At 38.6% G+C, this 20,432-nt stretch overlaps 1 protein-coding gene across 5 annotated transcripts in view; it reads left to right on the top strand.

The window, feature by feature from the left end:
* Nucleotides 1-20,432, top strand: part of SOBP (sine oculis binding protein homolog) — a 175,752-nt gene that overhangs the window by 18,672 nt on the left and 136,648 nt on the right. For all 5 annotated transcript variants that reach the window (XR_015745238.1, XM_087942577.1, XM_026666633.2 and 2 more), the window contains one exon: nt 1,523-1,661. Coding sequence is in view for 4 of the 5 variants with exons in the window: in XM_087942577.1 (XP_087798703.1) it covers nt 1,523-1,661 (139 nt within the window). In the remaining variant the exon portion in view is untranslated. The remainder of the gene's footprint in view (nt 1-1,522; nt 1,662-20,432) is intronic.

The raw sequence follows: 20,432 nt of genomic DNA, 5'->3' as shown, positions 1-20,432 counted from the left end.
CCTCCTCACTTACTTTCTCAATTATAATCATAATCTTATAGGGAGGGTTTTTTGGCAACTGGGCAAAATCTTAGGCATACAACATTTTTATATTTGATTGAAGCTTTTTTTGGTTATATATGAGTGGAAACGTGGGTACAAATGAGAAATTCAATAAGTAGTATTTGTGTGGTGCTACATTTTCCTTTACATTGCTATATTATTATGTCCAAAAAAACATTCAGCCTTGGGCTTTAATTACATAGACACATCCTCCCACCCCCAATAGTGTGTGTGTGTGTGTGTGTGTGTGTGTGTGAATTTCAGACATAGATGCAAAACTCTAGATTATATAGAGAATGTTATATATTATAGTGAAGTGATTTTCTGTCTTCTTCTATTTGGACCAATTAAAATCCTGTTTCAGGATGAAGTAAAACATAACATGGCATTCACTGTGCTGGGGATAATCTCGGGTGGGCATGGAGTATCCATCCTGGCCCTACTTGATGTCTCAAAGGCTTTCAGTACCATGATCATGATACCCTTCTGAGCCAGCTGAGGAGGTTGGGAAAGGGAAGCACTGTGGTTCAGTCAGTGTTGGTGTAAAGTGTTGGTAGAAGGGGGAGAGGTCCAGCCCAAGGCTCCTGCTTTCTGAGGTGCCACAAAGCTCAACTTTCTAATTAGTAATTAGGCCATGATTTCATGATAGTACCATTTCAATGTTGAAAGATCTGTGTTAACTGTCAGTTGCAGGTGGGAAGAAAGTGGGGAAGTGCCTTTGTGCAAGTGGAAAGAAAACAGTATATTAGTTTATACCTGAATAAAGAAACTATTTATAGTTAGTAGAAAAGTGGGAAAGTCCACCCGAAAAATAATAAAATTTTGGAAAAATGCAAGACAAGCTAGTAATGCAGAGCCCCACAATGTTTACCAGATAGAAAAGAAATGGCTGAGACTACTTGGGAAAAACAATATATGAGAGTGGGAATTAGTGGTTTCGAACAAAATCTGAAATATATCTGCATTATTTTCTATAATTATCTGCATTTCTATTTTATCAGATTTGGTTTAAATGAATCTTTGCTTGAAGTGGTGGCTTGTGTACTAATTTGAATTGCTGTAATCTAGTAAGATTGATAGACTAGTGCCTTTGAAACAATTCCAGTTCTTCTATTGCTTTCCTGGTGTGCTTTAAATACTTTATAGAAGCTCAGGATATAAAGTTTTATGAAAAATATGTGTTAAATATATTGCTGACTATCAATTCATGTGCAAGGAATGATAAATAGCTCTCTTCCCTCTCATATTTTTCTTTAAATTACAAATTCATGCAGACCTGTCATAATTACATATGTCATTCAAAGATTTAAATGCTTTACATTCTATGTATGTGACTTGATAAATGAACGTTAGTCTAGAGTAGGTGGGACAAAGCAGCTATTTCACGGTACAGTGCAAATAGATTTTGATTTATGTATTCATCCTTTGGCTCTAAATGATTATTGATTGCATAAATAAGTAGGTAATTCTTCTCTTTCAGAATTTTGCAGAAAACACCATGAATGAGCTCCTTGGCTGGTATGGTTATGATAAGGTTGAATTAAAAGATGGAGAAGATATTGAATTCAGGAATTACTCTACAGATGGAGAGAGCCGACAGCACATTTCTGTTCTCAAAGGTAATGGCATTTAAGGTTCATTTGTTCATGCTAAACAGAAATAGCCATAACAGCTTTCCAAATTCACCTAGGTGGAATTCTACTTTAGAGTCTTAAAAATGGCCTCACATATGGTCATGATGGTGTCTTCTATAAAAGGAAGAGCAAAGCATAGTAATATGGCTCTGTAACACAACAGCAATTTTTCCCCTCATATAACCAACTCCAAGAAACTATAATGCCAGTGGGTATTGACAAAATCAGGAGAAAAACCCAACACATCTCTCTTTTCTTCCTCAGAAGAAAAAAAAATCATTTGTGCCTAAACTTTTACTAGAAACCTACAACCTCATGTCCCACCAAAAAAAACTTAACTTAAATCAATGTAATGAAATTGTCCATGGCACAACACAGCAGTAAGAGGTCATTATCAATAGAACACAGACTTTAGATGTAACAATCACATTCAGGTTTTCATCTGTAGATCAGAATCCTTTGCCTTCAGAGCTTTTTGATCAGCTCTGTGTCTCATTTTGTTACAGCTTTCTATTCACGTTTGGACTTGTTCATACTAAGGATGAAACACTACAGAGTAATTCTTACTAACTTCTTGCAACTTCTCCCATGTTATATTATATATTATTTTTATGAATAACTCAAGGCGGTTTTCCTCACAACAATAACCTTGTAAAGTGGATTGGGTCGAGGCAGAGTTACTGGCCCAAAGTCATGCACTGCATTAAAACACAGTGTGGTTTGTGTAGTTTTGATTTAATATAATGCATGAACCCACTTTTTGTAAACTAGGATACTATCATGTGTTCAATCAGTCATATTTAAAACAAACCATGCCCTAATGCCATATGATAATCTAATGTGCATGGATATGAAACATGTTAGTGGAGAAAATATAATTAAATTGTTTATTAATATTATCCTTTTCAAGATTAACATGCTTTGTTCTGAGTTGAGTGGCATTATTGTGCTGTTTTAATCATTCTGACGAAGTTCCAACATTGAAATGACCTCATTCTTGTTCAGTACTCAATGTGAAACACTTTGGAAAGAATGGAAAAGTTTCTAGTAACACCTCAAGTAAGGTCAGAGTAAAACTCCATCTTGCTAATAGTGTGAAGAGTCAAGGAGGGCAGAGAAAAGAGGAAGAAATAATACTTGAAACTGACATACATAGGATATTAATTAGATTCAAGCTTTGCATTAAGCTACAATATAATTTGTTTAGTTTTGGCTGAGCACTATTAGTGCATCTCCTTTGAATCCCACATTGTCCTAACATGTTAAATTGTAGAAGTAGAATTGAATTCTTTTGAATGTTAGTTTGGATATCTGAAATTTTGAGGGTGGTTATAGCGAAGAGTTTTAAGAGGAAAACTGTTTTGTTCTTCTTAATTCTTGACTTTTTATTTGAAATGCAAATGTTTACTTATGGATGAGATGGAATGATACATTCCCAACAACAGAATTCACAGTTTAGAGTTGCATTTAATTATTGAATAATTTTCAGCGAGAGAGAAATGCATATCCCAATACTGGATCGAACAAGACAAAAGTACATTTTTTTGTTTTGTTTTGTTTTCTTCCATTTAATCATACCTGAATTATTGGAGATTGTCTGGACAAATCTCTGCAGGTTTCTTGGCAAGATTTTGAGAAGCGGTTTGCCATTGCCTGCTTCCTAGAGTTGAGAGAGAGTGACCAGCCCAAGGTCTTCTAGCTGGCTTTGTGCTTAAAGTGGGGCTAGAACTCATAGTCTGCTAGTTTCTAGCCTGATGTCTTAAATAATTTTAGAATATTGTCTAGAAATTAATATCTTCTTTCTGACCCATTAAAAATGAAGTGTTAATGGTAACTATTTCTGGAAAACTTTGAGGGCTGCAATTCGAGGCTTTTGTGGGCTGTATGTGATCCTGGGTCTTTAAACTTATGTATATATTACACTAGCTTGATACCCGTGCTTCGCTATGAAACTATATGGTTGGGTTTAGTTTTTAGGAGGAAAATAAGGCAAAAAAATTTCTGCCTCTGCCTACCAGCATCCATCAGTATTCATCTGGCTAGCGTCCTGTCAGTGTTTGAGGCTATTTGGAAACTGAAACAGTATTTGCTGTGTGAGCAAGAAGGAGACAGCAAGGAGCCTGGGCGTGGCTTAACTCAACTGTTCTGTACTAAAGCTGGTTGCTGCTGTGAAAGTAAAACTGAAACTCCTCTGCTTGTGTTGTGCATTTGGAACATATTTCTTTTCAGTTGGGGAGGGGGAGTACAACTCCTTAGCATCACAGTGTGTTAATAATAACATATGAAATATTAATGCTCTGATGGTTATTTAGAAAAATTCTTTCTTAGTGAGCACCTACAAGCCAAGAGGAACATACATGCCAAATTTCAAGTTTGTAGGTTTTACGGTTCTGGAGATTTTGTGATGATGTGTGACTCAGATTTTGCTTTTATGCGTGTGTGTGTGTATGTATGTGTGTGTGTGTGTGTAAATATACAATATATATATATATATATATGTGTGTGTGTGTGTGTGTGTGTGTGTTATTCAGCTTTGTTCGGGTATTTTCCCACGTCATTGTAGTTGTGCTTTTAAAAGTTGTAGCAACGTTTCGCAGAATCTCATCTGCCATCATCAGGCTTCTGTATAGTGTTCGTCTGTGAGTCAGACTTTCACAGCCATTTCTGTTTTAAATTTGGGGCTAGCCTACGCTGTGCCAGAATGGTTTTTTCTTCATCCTGATTGGTTGGGAGTCTTGGTCTGTGTTTACTGGTCTTGGAGTTTGCTGTGTTCGGCTTGATTGGTGTTTCTAATATCTTCTGTCTGTTTTGTGGCTTTTTTTGTCTTGATTGGCTGGCAACATTGTGTTTCCTGTATTGGAGGCTTTTAGTGCGGCTTGGCTCCATGTAAACGGATGGCTATCATTTATTAGGAAGATAGGTTTCATCTGGGTGCCTGGTTGGGGTGTGTTTGAGCTAGTGTGGCTTGGCTCCAAGTAAACGGATGGCTATCATTTATTAGGAAGCTAGGTTTCATCTGGGTGCCTGGTTGGGGTGTGTTTGAGCTGGAGGTATCGGGGGGGGGGGGTCTGTTTGTGCCCAGGTGTTTGGCTGAAGCAGCAGCTTCACATGTATAAAACTCATACCACCTCTTGGAAATGATCAAAGATCTACACCTGGAACAAAAAGATCTGCTTGTAAGTTTCAACGTGGTTTCACTATTCACTCAAGTCCTGATAAAAGAAACTCTCAAAATCATCAAAAATAAATACCAACCACCCAAACACCTCATGGAACTAACAGAACACTGCTTAACCAACACATATTTCATATACAAAGGACAAAGATACAAACAAATTGAAGGAGCCCCTGTGGGATCACCACTGTCACCCGTCATTGCAAACCTGTTCATGGAAGAATTTGAATCCAGAGCCCTAGCCAATGCCACCCACAAACCCAAACTATGGCTAACATACATCGATGACACATTTGTGATTTGGCCCCATTGAAAAGAGAACCTAAACAATTTCCTAACATACCTAAACAACACACACCCCAAAATTAAATTCACCATGGAAACGGAAACAAACAAACAACTACCATTCCTAGATGTACTAATCTACAAAAAAACAGATGGCACACTAGGACACACCATATACCAGAAGAAAACACACACCAATTGCTACCTCAATGCCCAATCCCACCACCACCCAGCACACATAAACTCCGTGGCCAAAACACTAAGTGCCAGAACCAAACGCCTGGCAGACAAGACACACATAAAAGCCTCTAATACAGGAAACACAACGTTACCAGCCAATCAAGACAAAAAAAGCCACAAACCAGACAGAAGATATTAGAAATACCAATCAAGCAGAACACAGCAAACTCCAAGACCAATAAACACAGACCAAGACTCCCAACCAATCAGGATGAAGAAAAAACCATTCTGGCACAGCAGTAGGCTGCCCCAAATTTAAAACTGAAACGGCTGTGATAGTCTGACTCACAGACGAACACAATACAGAAGCCTGATGATGGCAGATGAGATTCTGCCGAAACGTTGCTACAACTTTAAAAGAACAACTACAATGACATGGGAAAATACCCGAACAAAGCTGAATACCATACATGTAAGTACCCGCGAAAACTTAAGAAAACAAATACTGTGTGTGTGTGTGTGTGTGTGTGTATACACTATATATATATAGTGTATATATGTATATATGTATATATGTATATATGTATATATATGTGTGTGTGTGTGTGTGTGTGTATCTTTGGTTATTCGGGTTTTCTCCCGCGTAAAATTGGAAGTATCTAGGTGACGTTTCTACGAAATCTCATTTGTCATCTTCAGGCTTGTGTCTTCAGCTTTGTGCTTCTCGGAGTAATGTGAGCTTGCAGCTGCTTCTTCCTTTTAACTGCTAGTGGGGGTGTGACTTGATTGGGTGAGGGCTTGGCTGTGTTCTGATTGGGTGGGGGTGTGTTCTCATTGGTTGGGGGTTTGGCTGTGTTCTGATTGGTTGGGGGGGTTGGCTGTGTTCTGATTGGCTGGGGATGTGTTCTGTTCAGGTGGGGGTTTGGTTGTGCTCAGGTTAGTCTTAGTACGTTAGTGGGAGTGTGTAGTTCGGTTTTTAGGGGTTTTTTGTCAGCTAAGCATTTTGTTCTGGAGATGAGTGTCTCGGCTACGGAATTGATCTGTGCTGGGTGCTGGTGTGAGAGTGCATGAGAGTGCGTGTAGATAGCGGTTTGTATGTGTTTTCTTCTGGTAGATGGTGTGTCCTAGGGAGCCGTTGGATTTTTTGTATACTAAGACATCTAGGAAGGGAAGTTGATAGTTAGCTTCTGTTTCCATGGTGAATTGTATTTTGGGGTGTAGGCTGTTGAGGTGTGTGAGGAAGTTGTTCACTCTCACTAACGTACTAACAGCCAATGGATTCCAAAGAAAGAAGATTACCCACCTAATCCAAAAAGAAACCCCAACCAAAATCCAAGACAGAGAACAAGAGAACAGCAAAGCCCTCCTCCCATATATAAAAGGCACTACAGACAAAATCAGCAAGATCCTCCAAAAACACAACATTAAGACAGCATTCTGCACAAACAGAAAAATATCCATCATCCTAAGAAACCCTAAAGACAGAATCAAGTTAGAAAACCAAGGAGTATACGAAATCCCATGCACCACCTTCCCCACCACATACATCGGACAAACCAACAGAAGAATAAGTGCACGCATTGAAGAACACAAGAACTCAATCAAAAAAGAAGAACCGACCTCTTCCCTGGTCCAACACCTTAAAGCCACAGGACATGAGATTGACTTTAAAAATACCAGAACTATCACCAAAACCGAACACTTCAACAACAGAATAATCAGAGAAGTCATAGAGATAGAAAAATGCCCACACAGCATGAATAAACAAGATGATACCTCCCGCCTACCAGCCATTTGGAAACCTGCCCTCACTAACAAACGAGTACCTAACATGAAGAATGACACCAGACCCACACCCACGAGGGCCACACAAGATGCTACCACCACACCTCCATGTAGAAAGCAGACTCACACCCACACAGATGATGAGACACGACCACAGACCAGAAGCCATACCGCAGCTGCATCACTACCCGCTTCAAACCCCTCCAACCCATACATGAAGTGAACGGACACCCACCATGAAGATGTGGCACGAACACTAACACGAAGCCAAACAACAGGATCACAGCTCACCAGCTCAAATCCCCCAGCAACTAAGACTAACCTGAGCACAACCAAGCCCCCACCTGAACAGAACACACCCCCAGCCAATCAGAACACAGCTGAACCCCCAACCAATTAAAACACACACCCACCCAATCAGAACATAGCCCAGCCCCCACCCAATCGTCACACCCCCACTAGCAGTTAAAAGGAAGAAGCAGCTGTAAGCTCACATTACTCCGAGAAGCACAAAGCCGAAGACACAAGCCTGAAGATGACGAATGAGATTTCGTTGAAACGTCGCCAAGATACTTCCAATTTTACACAGGAGAAAACCCGAATAACCAAAGATCCACATACAAATACCCGCGAAAACCTCAGAAAATAAATAAATAAATATAAATATAAATATAAATATAAATAAATATAAATATAAATATAAATATAAATATAAATATAAATATAAATAATATAAATATAAATATAAATAATATAAATATAAATATATAATATAAATAATATAAATATAAATAATATAAATATGTATATGTATATGTATATATATATATAATTATATATATATATATTCATTCATAGATTTTCATGGGTACAGGTATGCAGGTCTTGGAGTGTTCGGGTCTTTTCCCATGTAAGATTGAGAGTATCTTGGCGACGTTTCAACATTTCGACAAGGTCCCACTCGCCATCCTCAGGCTGGTGCACCAGCCTGAGGATGGCGAGTGGGACCTCATTGAAACGTCGGCAAGATACTCAATCTTATACAGGAAAAGACCCGAACACACCAAGACCTGTATATATATAAATCTATATGTATAGGTATAGGTATATATGTAGGTATATATGTAGGTATGTAATATTAATGTCTAGTTTTTCCCCGTTAAAACAATAGCCACTAATGGAAGAAAGAGATCAGGATCATGATAGGTAGAGAAGAAAGCTTATATTGCTGCCATTTTTATTTTTTATTTGAACTACAGCAAGGGGGAGTTATTTACTGTCTGTACATGTATAATTTCAATTATATTTCTGCTATAATTATTATTGGCATCATCTCCATCATTACTGAAAATCTAGCCTGGAAATTCTTCCTTAATCTTGGTTTATAGATTATTTATTGATGCAGTTTCATTGTAATTCACTACAGATATATGTTTGTTTTTTAAAATTGTGGCTATATAATAGAATAGGGAAAGAAAATATTTTAGTCTCCAGTGAATTCTTTGGAAGAGTTAATATAGATCACAATCTGTGACACTATAACAACATGCCACCTTTGTATTAGGTGATTTGTTCCTATCCTTTAAGTTGTGTTCCCAAACTGATTCAATGTTTGTGCAACTGTAATACTATAGGTAAGCTAAGAAGCATTGATTACAGGTAACAGTTTCCTCCTATAGCAAATCTGATGTCCTTATGCACAAGGAATCTTACTGACATATCGAGTTGGGGAAAAATGGCAGTTTGAAAAGAAATGGGGTGAGGGATCCTCATTTCATGACTTCCTATATATACAGTATAACAATTTAGTATGCAGTAATTGAAATATAAATAATAAAAGGACTTAAATATAACTTACTCATCTTTTTTGCATTTTGCATTTTTTTTAAAAAAATTATTTTTAAAAACAAACATACACATACAAAACATAAAAACATAAAAACATCTTCCATTTTATATACATACAGTGTGTCAGTTGGTTACATATCTTTTGTGCTATCCTTTTGTAGTCATTTACTCACAACTTATATCAGCCTTCACATTGTCAAAATAACATATGCTTATATATTTATCAGTTATTAATCATCCATACTAAACTATTTATTCCATCATTTTATACAAGATGTTCCAAGTTTTATCTTAAAATTTGTATTATACTTTCAACCAGTGGTTATATATATATATCTATATTATGTTTTATATCAGTCTATTAAATTTCTATCACAAAATTATCTAGTCTATTACATTACCATGCCTTTTTATCCAACCATTGATAAAACAAATCCCATATCATATAAAATTGCTTGTCTTCTTGTTCTCTAATTTCAAATGTCAGTTTACTCATTTCAGCACAGTCCATAATTTTTTTGATAACTTCCTCTTGCATAGGCATTTTGTCATTTTTTTCCAGTTCTTCGCAAATACAATTCTAGCCGCTGTTAAAACATTTACAATCAAATATTTCAGTTACCGTATTTGCAGGGCATAGGAGGCAAGACGACTGGGCGCGTATAAGACGAGCCCCAACATTTCCACTCAAATATAGTTTTTGTATATACTCGCAGTATAAGACGACCCCCCACTTGGAGGCATGCTTTTCAAGGCAAAAAGTCGTCTCATACGCCTGGCAAATACGGTAAGTTGTAACACTTGGGGTATTCTGGATATAATTCTTGATTGACACCCCCAACCCCTTTCCCCCAAACTTACAAAGCCACCAAAATGCTTTAGAGAGGCAGCTTCGCCTTTCTCAGGCTGGCACTCAATTCCTCTCCCTTTCTTTGTGACAGCCCCGCGTGCGTGCCATCGGGACTCCAAGGGTGGGGGATGGACAGCTGCCAACTCTCTCTCTATCTCTCTCTCTCTGTGTGTGTGTGTGTGTGTGTGTGGAGGGTAATTCCGGCTATCTCTGGCCTCCGCTCGGTTTTAAAGTCGCTTGGCCGGTTCCCAAGTCGCAGCGCGCGCTGGCCGGGAGACGCGGCGCCGGGTGGAAGCTTCGGTGCAGGGAGGCAGATCTTTCTCTCTTAAGCGGGGAGGGGAGGAGGGGACAAGAGGAGGGACGGGGCGGGACAGGGGCGGGAGGAGGGCGCTCGCCTTCTTCCACCGCCCACGGACCCTTTTCTTCCCAAGGGGACCCTGGAAAGCAGCTCGGGAGCCGGGTGGCCCTGCCCAGCGGGTCCCATCAGGAACTTCCTGAGGACACCCCCGCCCCAAGCACAGCCCTCCCGGTCTTTCAAGAGGGAGGGAGAAGCGGAGGAGCAAATTGCCGCCCCGCCCCGCTGCCCAGAAGGAGGGCGCCACAGTCCACCCCCACCACCTTCTCCCCCCCACCCCCGGGCCATTACGCGGCTCGAGGCTGGCTGGGCGGCGGCCCGCCAGAGACCCTCCCGCTCCACCCCCACCCCACCTCCAGATTGGCCTCCGCAGCGCCCGAGCCGGGCGGAGGGTGGGTGGGTGGGTGGGAGGAGGAGGAAGAGAGACTTCGGCTGGGCTTGAAGGGGCTTCGCAAGTTGCGGAGCTCCGCCCCGTCACTCTTGCACCGAGTGACAATGTATTTACCGGCGTATAAGACGACCCCCCACTTGGAGCATGTTTTTAGGGCAAAAAAGTCGTCTTATACGCGGCAAATACGGTATTTATTGTATATGTCCGGTATGACTCCCAATAAAAAGATCTCTGGTTTAAAGTCTATATGTTGTTTTATCATTTTTTCCAACCATGTGTGGATTTTAGTCCAATATTTCTTTGAGTCCGAACATGTCCACCACATATGGTAATATGAACCAGGTATCTGATGACATTTCCAGCATTTATCTGATTTATTCTTAAATATTCTCACAAGTCTCGTCGGGAGTAAGTGCCACCTGTAAAACATACAAATTTTCTTTATATGCAGTTGACATTGTCATTTTATAATTCTGAGACTACAATTTTTGCCATTTTTCTAAATCAATCCCATATCCAAAATTCCCCCCCCAAGCAATCATCGTTTCTTTGACTTGTTCCTCCTCCAATTTAAATTCTAATAGATGTCCATAAAATTTTTAATTACCTTTTCATCAGTACCCATCAAAATTTTGCCTAAATCAGTCAACTTGTTGTAAATACCTTCTGCCTTAGAGTCTTTATCAAACCTAGATTGTATTTGCAAATATGAAAACCAATTCATTTTTACACCTTGTTCTTCCAACGCTTGCATAGATTTAAGTTCACCCTTTTCATTCAATATCTCCCCATATCTAACTGTTTGTTCCTTTTTATATATTATTGGATAAGAAAAAGCTTCAATAGTTGATATCCATGTTGGAATTTTTAAGTCATATTGTCTTTTTATCTTCTCCCAGTTCAAAAACAATGCCTCACGAATATAATGTCTTCTGAAATACCCCTGTATTTTAGTTTCCTTATACCAGAGAAAGGCATGCCATCCCAGCAGCAAGTCATGGCCCTCTAAAGTCAATAATCTACTGTTCCTTAGTGTTATCCATTCCTTTACCCACATCAAACTTGTCGCCTGGTAATACAGCTCCCAATTGGGCAAGGCAAACCCTCTTCTTATTCTTGCATCTTGTAACAGTTTTAATTTTATTCTTGCTTTTTTACCCTGCCAAATATATTTCAACACAATTCTATTTAAATCTTCAAAAAACTCTTTCCCTAATTGAATAGGAATTGTCTGGAATAAATATAAAACTCTAGGCAATATATTCATCTTAATTGTGGATATTCTCCCAATCAGTGATAGTTGCAATTTTTCCCATTTCATCAAATCTGTCGCAATCTGCTGTTTGAGTTTAACATAGTTATTTTCCTTCAGCATACTACATCTTGGTGTAATATGAATCCCTAAATATTTAACCTTGTTCGTGACCTGTATTTTTAAAATTTCTTCCAACTCTTTCTTTTGTCTTGATAACATATTCTTTGTTAATATCTTTGTTTTGTCTTTGTTTATTCTCAAACCTGCTACTTTTCTGTATTCTTCTATTTTTTCTGTTAATTTGGGTGCTGTTTCCAATGGGTCTTCTAATATAAATACCAGGTCATCTGCAAAAGCTTGCATTTTATACTCTATTTTAATTTTCATTCCTTTTATTTCTTTTTCTTCTCTGATATTCCTATTCAAGACTTCCAATGTTAACACAAACAGCAGAGGCGACAATGGACAGCCTTGCCTTGTCCCTTTTCTTATATCTATGGATTCTGTTAATTTTCCATTCACCATCACCTTTGCAGTTTGTTCATGGAATATTGTTTCAATGGCTTGGATAAATTTCTTACCAAAGCCCATTTGTATCAATTGCAGTAAAATAATTTGCCAACTCACATTGTCAAAGGCCTTTTGAGCATCTAGAAACATCAAGGCCATTTGCTTCTCAGGGTGAGCTTCATAATATTCCAGAGTATCCAGAATGATTCTCACATTGTCTTTGATTTGTTTCTTTGGCAGAAATCCATTTTGATCAGTATGAATAAAATTATTTAAGTATCTTTTTAGTCTTTCTGCCAAAATTGAAGCAAAGATTTTATAATCTGAGTTCAATAAAGATATAGGTCTATACTTTTTAACTTGCTGTAGGTCTGTACCTTCCTTCGGTATAAGTGTAATGTATGCTTCTGACCATGTTTTTGTTATTATTTTCTTTAACATAACTTCATTCATAACTTCTAAAAGATGAAAATTCAATATTTCCTGAAAAGTCTTGTAAAATTCCACTGGCAAACCATCTGGACCTGGTGCTTTCCCAGCATTCTGTTTTTTTAAGGCTTCTCTTAATTCCATCATTGTTATACTTCCTTCTAACATTGTTTCAATGTTTTTGGGTATCTGAGGTAGGTTCGCTTTCTGAAGATATTGTTTAACTTTTTCTTCTTGAATATTCTCTTGAAAGTACAGTTTTCTGTAGTAGTCTCGTATAATTTTTTTCTTCTCCTCATTTCCATAGCAAACGTGTCCTTCTTTATCAATTGACTAATTCTTCTTTCTTCTGTTTCCTTTCTCAGTTTATAAGCTAGTCATCTGCCTGGTTTATTTGCATCTTCAAAGTAATTCTGTTTAGCATTTTTAATTTTTTGTGCTAATTCCTCTTTTTCCATTAGTCCCATTTTATGTTTAATTATATCCATTTTATTTTTAATGTCTTTTTTGTGGGAACATCTGTAAAAAAAATTCCAGTCTTTTATAGTCATCCTCTAATGTCTTAAATGTCTTTTTCTGTTTTATGTTTCTTCTCCTAGTATAATCTATTATCAAACCTCTTGTGTAGGCCTTCATCGTGTCCCAGAGATTCTGTAAAGATGTATCCTCTTTTCTGTTTTCTTTGAAGGAGAGAACAAGTTCTTTCTCTATTTTCTGTTTAAAGTCTTTTTCTTTCAGTATCGTATTATTTAAAGTCCATCTAGATCTTCTCTTGTGTCCTTTCCAAATCACTGACACTGGATTATGATCTGCCCAAGTGCTTGTTTCTATTTCAATCTGTCGTACATTAGTCAATAATTCTGCTTACATCCATATCATATCTATTCTAGATCAGGAAGTGTGCCTGTTTGAATAAAAAGTATATTGATTACTTTCCGCATTTCTCTCTCTCCATGCATCTTTTAAATTAAATTCTTCTGTTATTCAAAGGAAGGATTTTGGTAGTATCTTTCTAACTTTCTTTGTTGTTTTCTGTGTTTTATAGTCCAACCGGTCATTAATTATTCCATTAACATCTCTCATCATACAAATATTAACATAGTCCAATTCAATTATTTTTGTATGTAATTTTCTATGGAATTCTTCTTGTTTATCATTTGGGGCATAAATTACAATTAAAAGTGTTTTAACACTGTTATCCGTTATTTCCACCATCAAAATCCTTCCATCATCATCTGTGTAAATTAGTTCTGCCAAAATTGTTTCTTTAATATATAATACCACACCTCTTTTTTTAGATTGTGCCAGCGAATGTGAATAATTTTCCTTGTTTTAATATATATTCATGTTGTTTTTTAATATGTATCTCTTGTAACCAGATTATATCAAATTTTAATTTTTCTAATTTATGAAATACTTTCCTTCTTTTAGTAGCCAAATTAAGTCCATTATGTTAATCATAATCAATTTTCTTTTATCCATGTTAAGCTTTATAAGAGGGTTTTATTGCTCTAGTAGATCTCAATTCTCTGGGTTCACTGCCTACTGCACCTTCTTCTTCTTTTTCAATTACTGCTATACACTCCTCTTGGAACTCAATTAGTGACTCTTCCTTTCTTCTTCCTCCTTTTCTCTAAAGTATTCTAGTAGAATAGCTCAGCTTTTCCAACTGTGTCAATTCTGTGTCTTTGTTCCTGCCAAGTGAACAAGAGGCCTTCTGGCATCAGCCATCTGTAGTTTACTCCTCTTTTTAGTAACTCTTTAGTCAAGAATAAATATTCTCTTCTCATCTCTCTTACTCTTCTTGGTATCTGTTTCAGCACCACAATTTCTTTATCTTTATATTTTAGTGTTTTTTCTCTTGCCACCTGGAGTATGTCTTAATAATCTTCTTAGTAAATCCAATGTGAACTTCTCTTGGTAATCTATTCCTCGTTGCATATCTTGTGTAGACACGAAAAACTTTGTCCATCCATCCATCATCTTTTCTTTGGTTATTTCCAGTGCTTCTGCCAATATTTCTGCCATTATTTCAGCAAGATTTTCACCTTTTCCTTCTTCTATATTTTGAAATCTTAGATAAAATTCTGATTTGTCTATTTCCCATCCCAATGGTTCAAATCTGCCCTTCTCGACATCGCTCAAACGAATATCAGTATCTCCAATTTTCTTATCTCTTTGTACATCTTCTTCAATTTTTTTGAATCTGTCTTCATATTTCATCATCATCTGTTGAATATTTTTCAATTTTCCATCTGTCTTTTCATTTTTTTGCTCAATTTTCTGATAAATTGAATTCCTTGCATAATCATCTATAATGTCACTTCCTTCTCTTTCTCTTTTTCCTGTTGTAATATTGTCTGTATAGATCGTTGTCCTCCAGATGGTGAGGGAGTTGGTATCGAAGAAGCTGGGGTTGTTGTCTTTCTACTCATCTTGTAATGCTTATCTGTAAAGAAAGAGAGAAAAAAGAGAAAAAAAGAGGAAAAAAAAAAAAAAACGAAGGCAAGCAGTTGCCACTCCAATGGAAAAAAGGGAAAAATAAATCTTCAGGCACTTGTATACCTTAATCCAATTAGTTGCAATGGTAGATGTAAAAAGGAAAAAAGAAAAATATTCTATATGTTCCTCTTAATAAACAAAAAGAAAACCAAAATAAAAGGTTTACATTTTAGTTCCTGGTTTAAAAAGTTAAAATCCAATTAAAGAGAAAAAAAGACCCCCACTAGTGGAGGGGGGAGTGTAGAAAGGGAGGCAAAAGGAAAAAAGCAATTCTAATATAAAACAAGCCTCTGCCGCCAAATATCCAAGGCTCTTTGATAAGTCAGCTCAGAATTTTTCAAGGTTACTTCAATCTTCTTTCTTTCAACTTCAACTCCAGACTCCAACTATCTATTCGGAAAGGAGCACCTGAATAAACAAACTACCGTGCTCATCTCTATCTTTTCCAATACACAGCTCAGAGTCCTTGATTGTAACACAAACTAATGAAAGAAAAAAGAAACAATGTATCCAAGCCTCTGGGCGGCAGTGCTACTTACTTTCCTTCACTTTCACTTCCCCCTCCTCAATCTACAACCAGGAACTAAAAAAAAGTAAAGTCTTCCCCCCCCTTTTTTTAAAAAGGAGAAAAATAAATATTGAGTCAAGCAGAAGAATCTTAGTCAAAGGGATTTTCAAAAGGGTTGTTAAAAAAAGGGAGAAAGAAATAGAAAGATAAAAAGATTAAAAAGTACCAGTCCAGCTTAAAGTTAAACAGCTTTGCCAACTTCAAAGTTGCAATAAAAAGGGAAAAAAGAGACTTCCGGTTTGCAAGCTTTCGGCAGCGGCAGGGATTCGCAACCGCACGATCCCTGCTGCGTTCGCCGCAAGGTTCCCCCGATCCATTTGGATCTGGGGGATATAGCTGCCCGTAGAGGCAGCTGAAGACAGGGGATCCGGCAAGGGGCCTGGGGGTGCCGCAAACCCCTCCCCAGCTGGCTAAACCCCCTTTTCCCGAGGCGGAGGAACGGCGGTCAGCAATGGCCGCCACAAAGAAAGCTGCAGCCGGACAAGCAGGTGCAGGAGGAAGAAAGCTGGAAGAACAGTGAAAGTTGCTTCTAACCGGGACAAGACGGGAGAAAGTGACCTGGAACCTTGAAGGCTGCTAAGTATATATTGTTCCTTGTGAGAGTTACAAGCTGCGAATACTCTAAAGGGGAAAGTTTTTCTTTGTTCTACTCTTTTTCCTAAAGTGACAGCGGAGAAAAAAAAACCTTTTGGCTGTGAGTGGGAAGGGAGAGGGGAAAAATTGGAGCAAAATTTGAAAATAAGGAGAAGATTGCCTAGAATTGCAAAGAGTTGTTAAACATTAAAAACTTCCAAAAATACATTTGAAAAGGATTTGTGATTACTTTAACCCCAGAAAGAGAAAGTGAAGAAGAAGAAGGTATCTAAAAGAAAGTCTGTTTGGATTGTTTGGTGATTTTGGAACCTTTGAGAATTACTTCTGATTAAAACATCTGGGTGGTTGTTTGGAAAAACTTTTCTCTCTACACAATGGCATCATCTGTGGATGGATTGAAACTTATATATCAAAAATATGAAAGAGAAAAACAAGGAGGGAAAGATGGTCTTGGCACTATTTTTCAATACTTAGAAATGGCGGTTTATACTTATGTGAAGCAGAATGAACAACAGGATGATGGGGACAAAGAAGAAGAAGAAGCCATCTTTGATGAACAAATGACTGATTGGAGAAGGGAAAAAGCAAGAGAAAAGGGAAAAGAGGTCTTTAAGATCTGGAAAAACAGCCCAAAAAGAGAAGAATAAGGTGAAAAGGGGACATTATGTTAAGAAACAACAGAAAGGGGGAAAGCAGAATAAAAGGGAGGTGGAGAGACAAGGGGTTAAAGAGGACAAGGAGAAGAAGAAGCAAGAGAGAAAGAAAGGGATGAGAAGCCCTAATGGTGGGGAGCAAGATGTTAAGAAGCAAAAGTTTTTAGAGATAATGGATAAATCTTATTGTTAAAGGGATTCTAGAAAGGTACATAAGACTGCATTTTATACCTGTATTTAGAAGTAATCATAGAAAATTAGAAATAATATGTAACTTAAAATGTGATAAAATATTTAACATAAACTAGTGAATTTTTTGTTAAGAAAAAGGGAGTACTGTAATGAAATATGATTCAAGATTGTGATGTGGGGGGTTAATAATTTTTGGAAAGCATAAGTGTTCCCACAAAGGCATGATATCTAATTGAAATGGATAAAATGTTTAAGATATAAAATGATTGTTAATATTAATGATTAGAATATGGTATATTAGCGAATTTTTTGTGAAATGAGAGATTTGAAGTAGAAGAAGGAGGAACATTTTAATGAAATATTGAGCTATAATATGTGATGGGGAGGGGCAATAATTATGGAAAATAGGGCTCCCATAAAAGTATGTGATTTAACTGAAAAGCAATGAGTTAAACGTTTAAGATATGAATGAATATCAATACTAATGAATAGATTTGTATTATTTTTGATAACATAGTATAATTTTAGAATGTACCAGACAGAATCCCAATGTATGTCATGTGTTTTATATTAAGTATTATAAATATAGGGGAAAAGATAAAGGCATCATACTCCATATAGTGTACAGGAGAAGTTTTTCTTCTTTTTTTAAAGAAGAAAAATAAATGGTTGGCTGGAATAGAACAGACAAAGAATAATAAATATTATGATATGAATTGAGAGGAGATAAATAAAATAAAATAAAATTGAGAAAATTTAAAGGAGAGGAGAAGACATATAGAAAATTGAAAATGTTAATAAGATATGAAATGGTATTTAAAAAGGAATATGAATTTGAATTTGTGTCTGTACCAAGTGTTTTAACCCGGGAATAAGCAACTTTCAGAAAAGAGATTTTTTATGCTTTTATGTTTTGTGTTTATGTGTATTTATGTATTGTTTGTCTTGAAAATAAAATTTGTTTAAAAAAAAGGGGAGGGGGAAAGAAAAAAAACTTTCACTTTGACAATTAATCACGCCGCTTAAATTCTTTTCTCTTCACTTTTAGTCCACTTTAATTTTTTCAGGGTGTTCTCTCCAAGAAATAATAAATAAAAGTTCATCTCACCGAACTGACATACTTTCTTTCCAATCTCTTCTGTTCCGGAGCTGTCCCAGCTTCAGCAGCTTGAAAGGCTGCCTCTCTGCCACTGGCAAAAAGGGCTTTTCCTGGATCAACCAGGGACTTTGTGATCGACAGGATGTGCCCTCCTCATTCTCCATGCTGCATCGAGAGCCCAGGATGGGTTGACTCCTTCCTATGATGTCATAGCTGAGTCTGTACTAAGATATAAAAGCCAGCCCCTGGGTGAGACCCCAGCTTTTGACTCAGCTCCTTTCAGTCAGTCGCTGTGTCTCTGAAAGCGTTCTGTTGGACAGCAATCACCAGCGATCTTCAGTACTTTTTTCCTCTCTTCAAGCAGTTCCCAGGAATCTGGGCAGCTGCTCTTTCAGGAGAGCCCTGCAACATTGGGAGCAGCGTCACAGAGCTCTGTGCAGGCAAGCTGGGCAGCGTCTGCAGACCTCCCCCACGCCTGCAGTTTGGAGCGATCCTAAACACGATCAGCAAACTGATAAGAGCTCCAGCCAGCTGATCGTGTAGCTGGTTGCTGTGTTTTTCCCTTGCTGACTTCGCTCAGGGCTCTGTATAGCCTAAGGAACGATTCTTCATTCTTGGAGCCTGTTTTCCTGTAGTCAGTGGCCATCTTGGATTCAAGCCTTCCACCACGAGGTGAGCGGCCATTTTGTAAACCCGGGGGCCATTTATACCCTAAGGGGCTGAATAGAAAAATTTCTAAACAGCTTCTTTCCAATGCAAGAGCCTTTATTTTACAAATGGAGCAGGATAAGGCTCAGACAGAGCTTTCCCCCCCAGTGGAACAGTCTCTTAAGCCCAATAGGAGAAAAAGACGTAGGCAACGCACCCAATCAGTCCAGAGGAAGGTGGCTGCGAAAATCAAAGCTAAGGCTCTAGCCCCTAAGAAGGCAACTCAGGCTGAGCTGAGGGCAGAGAAGCGCAGACATGCAGCTCTAGAGAGGCAGTTCAACAGAACTATTCAACAGAAGGGAGTGCAACTACAGCATGTTTCAAGTGATACTTGTTGGCCCCAACCAAGCCCTCCCAGGGGAGGAGAAGTTATCTATGAGCCTTTCCATACTCCATCCTGGTCTCCTGAGGCTCTTGCTGTACAGTCAGATCCTCAGGATTTGGGCCTTACAGTCAGATCTGGGCCTTATTTCCAACAGGCTTCTGTGCCCTATGCTCCTCCCCCTCCCTCCAGGCCTCGAACCTCTCCTCAATCTAGGCCCGAAGCCACCTTCCCTCCCACAGCAGCGGGCCTTCGGCCTTCTGCCCCTACCTTTGAGCATAGACCAAGGGATATCCAAGATGTAGTCTCATCAGCCATTAGGCAGGGATTGGCTGAAGGCTTCAAGCAAATTCTTTGACCTCTGGAAAGGGTTCAGGCCCTTCTCCCTTCTCAATCTATAAGTTCCTTGCCTCATCATCCTGATTTACACAGTCCTCAGGCCCTCAGGGTCCATTCTTCTCTACCAGAATGGGAGGAGGTTGATGAGGAAGGAAGGCCTTCACCATCTGAACACAGTTACTCTTCTCATTCAGAGTGTGAAGAGGGTGAGATTTTTGACCAAAATCTTTCAGAGGAAGAGGATTCTCTCCCAGAGCAGACATCCTCTGCATTGGTCTCTCTTCAGACATTACTCAGCAAGGCCTTGGTCACTGCCAAGCTGTTGCCAGAGGAAGTGGCTCCCGAGCCACAAGGAAATCCCTCTAGCCAAGGGGATTCGCTCTTCTCCAAGCCTGTAGTGCATGCAGAGGTTTTGCCTTCTCCCATTTTGTTCCTGGACATGGTCAAGGAACAGTGCGCTTCTCCTTCGGCAGGTCCTCGCCCATCTTCTCTAGATAAGCGTTTCTACAATGTCAGCACAGCTCTGGACAATGCCCTGGCAATGTCTTCTGTTGACATTCCGTTTCTGGCCTCGTTCTCATCTTCTGGCACTCCCACGGAGCCAGAAGATATCCTGAAACCGGATGATAAACGTTCCGAACAGACCCTCAAGCGCAATCACCAGGCTGCTGCTTGGGCTGTTCGAGCTTCAACAGCAGCATCCTTTTTCACCAGGG

Source organism: Notechis scutatus, chromosome 1 (assembly GCF_049901735.1).
Source record: "Notechis scutatus isolate UNSWTSFEM ecotype Mainland chromosome 1, rNotScu1.2, whole genome shotgun sequence".
In the NCBI taxonomy this organism is placed as follows: Eukaryota; Metazoa; Chordata; class Lepidosauria; order Squamata; family Elapidae; genus Notechis; species Notechis scutatus.
This window is presented reverse-complemented; position numbering and strand designations above follow the sequence as displayed.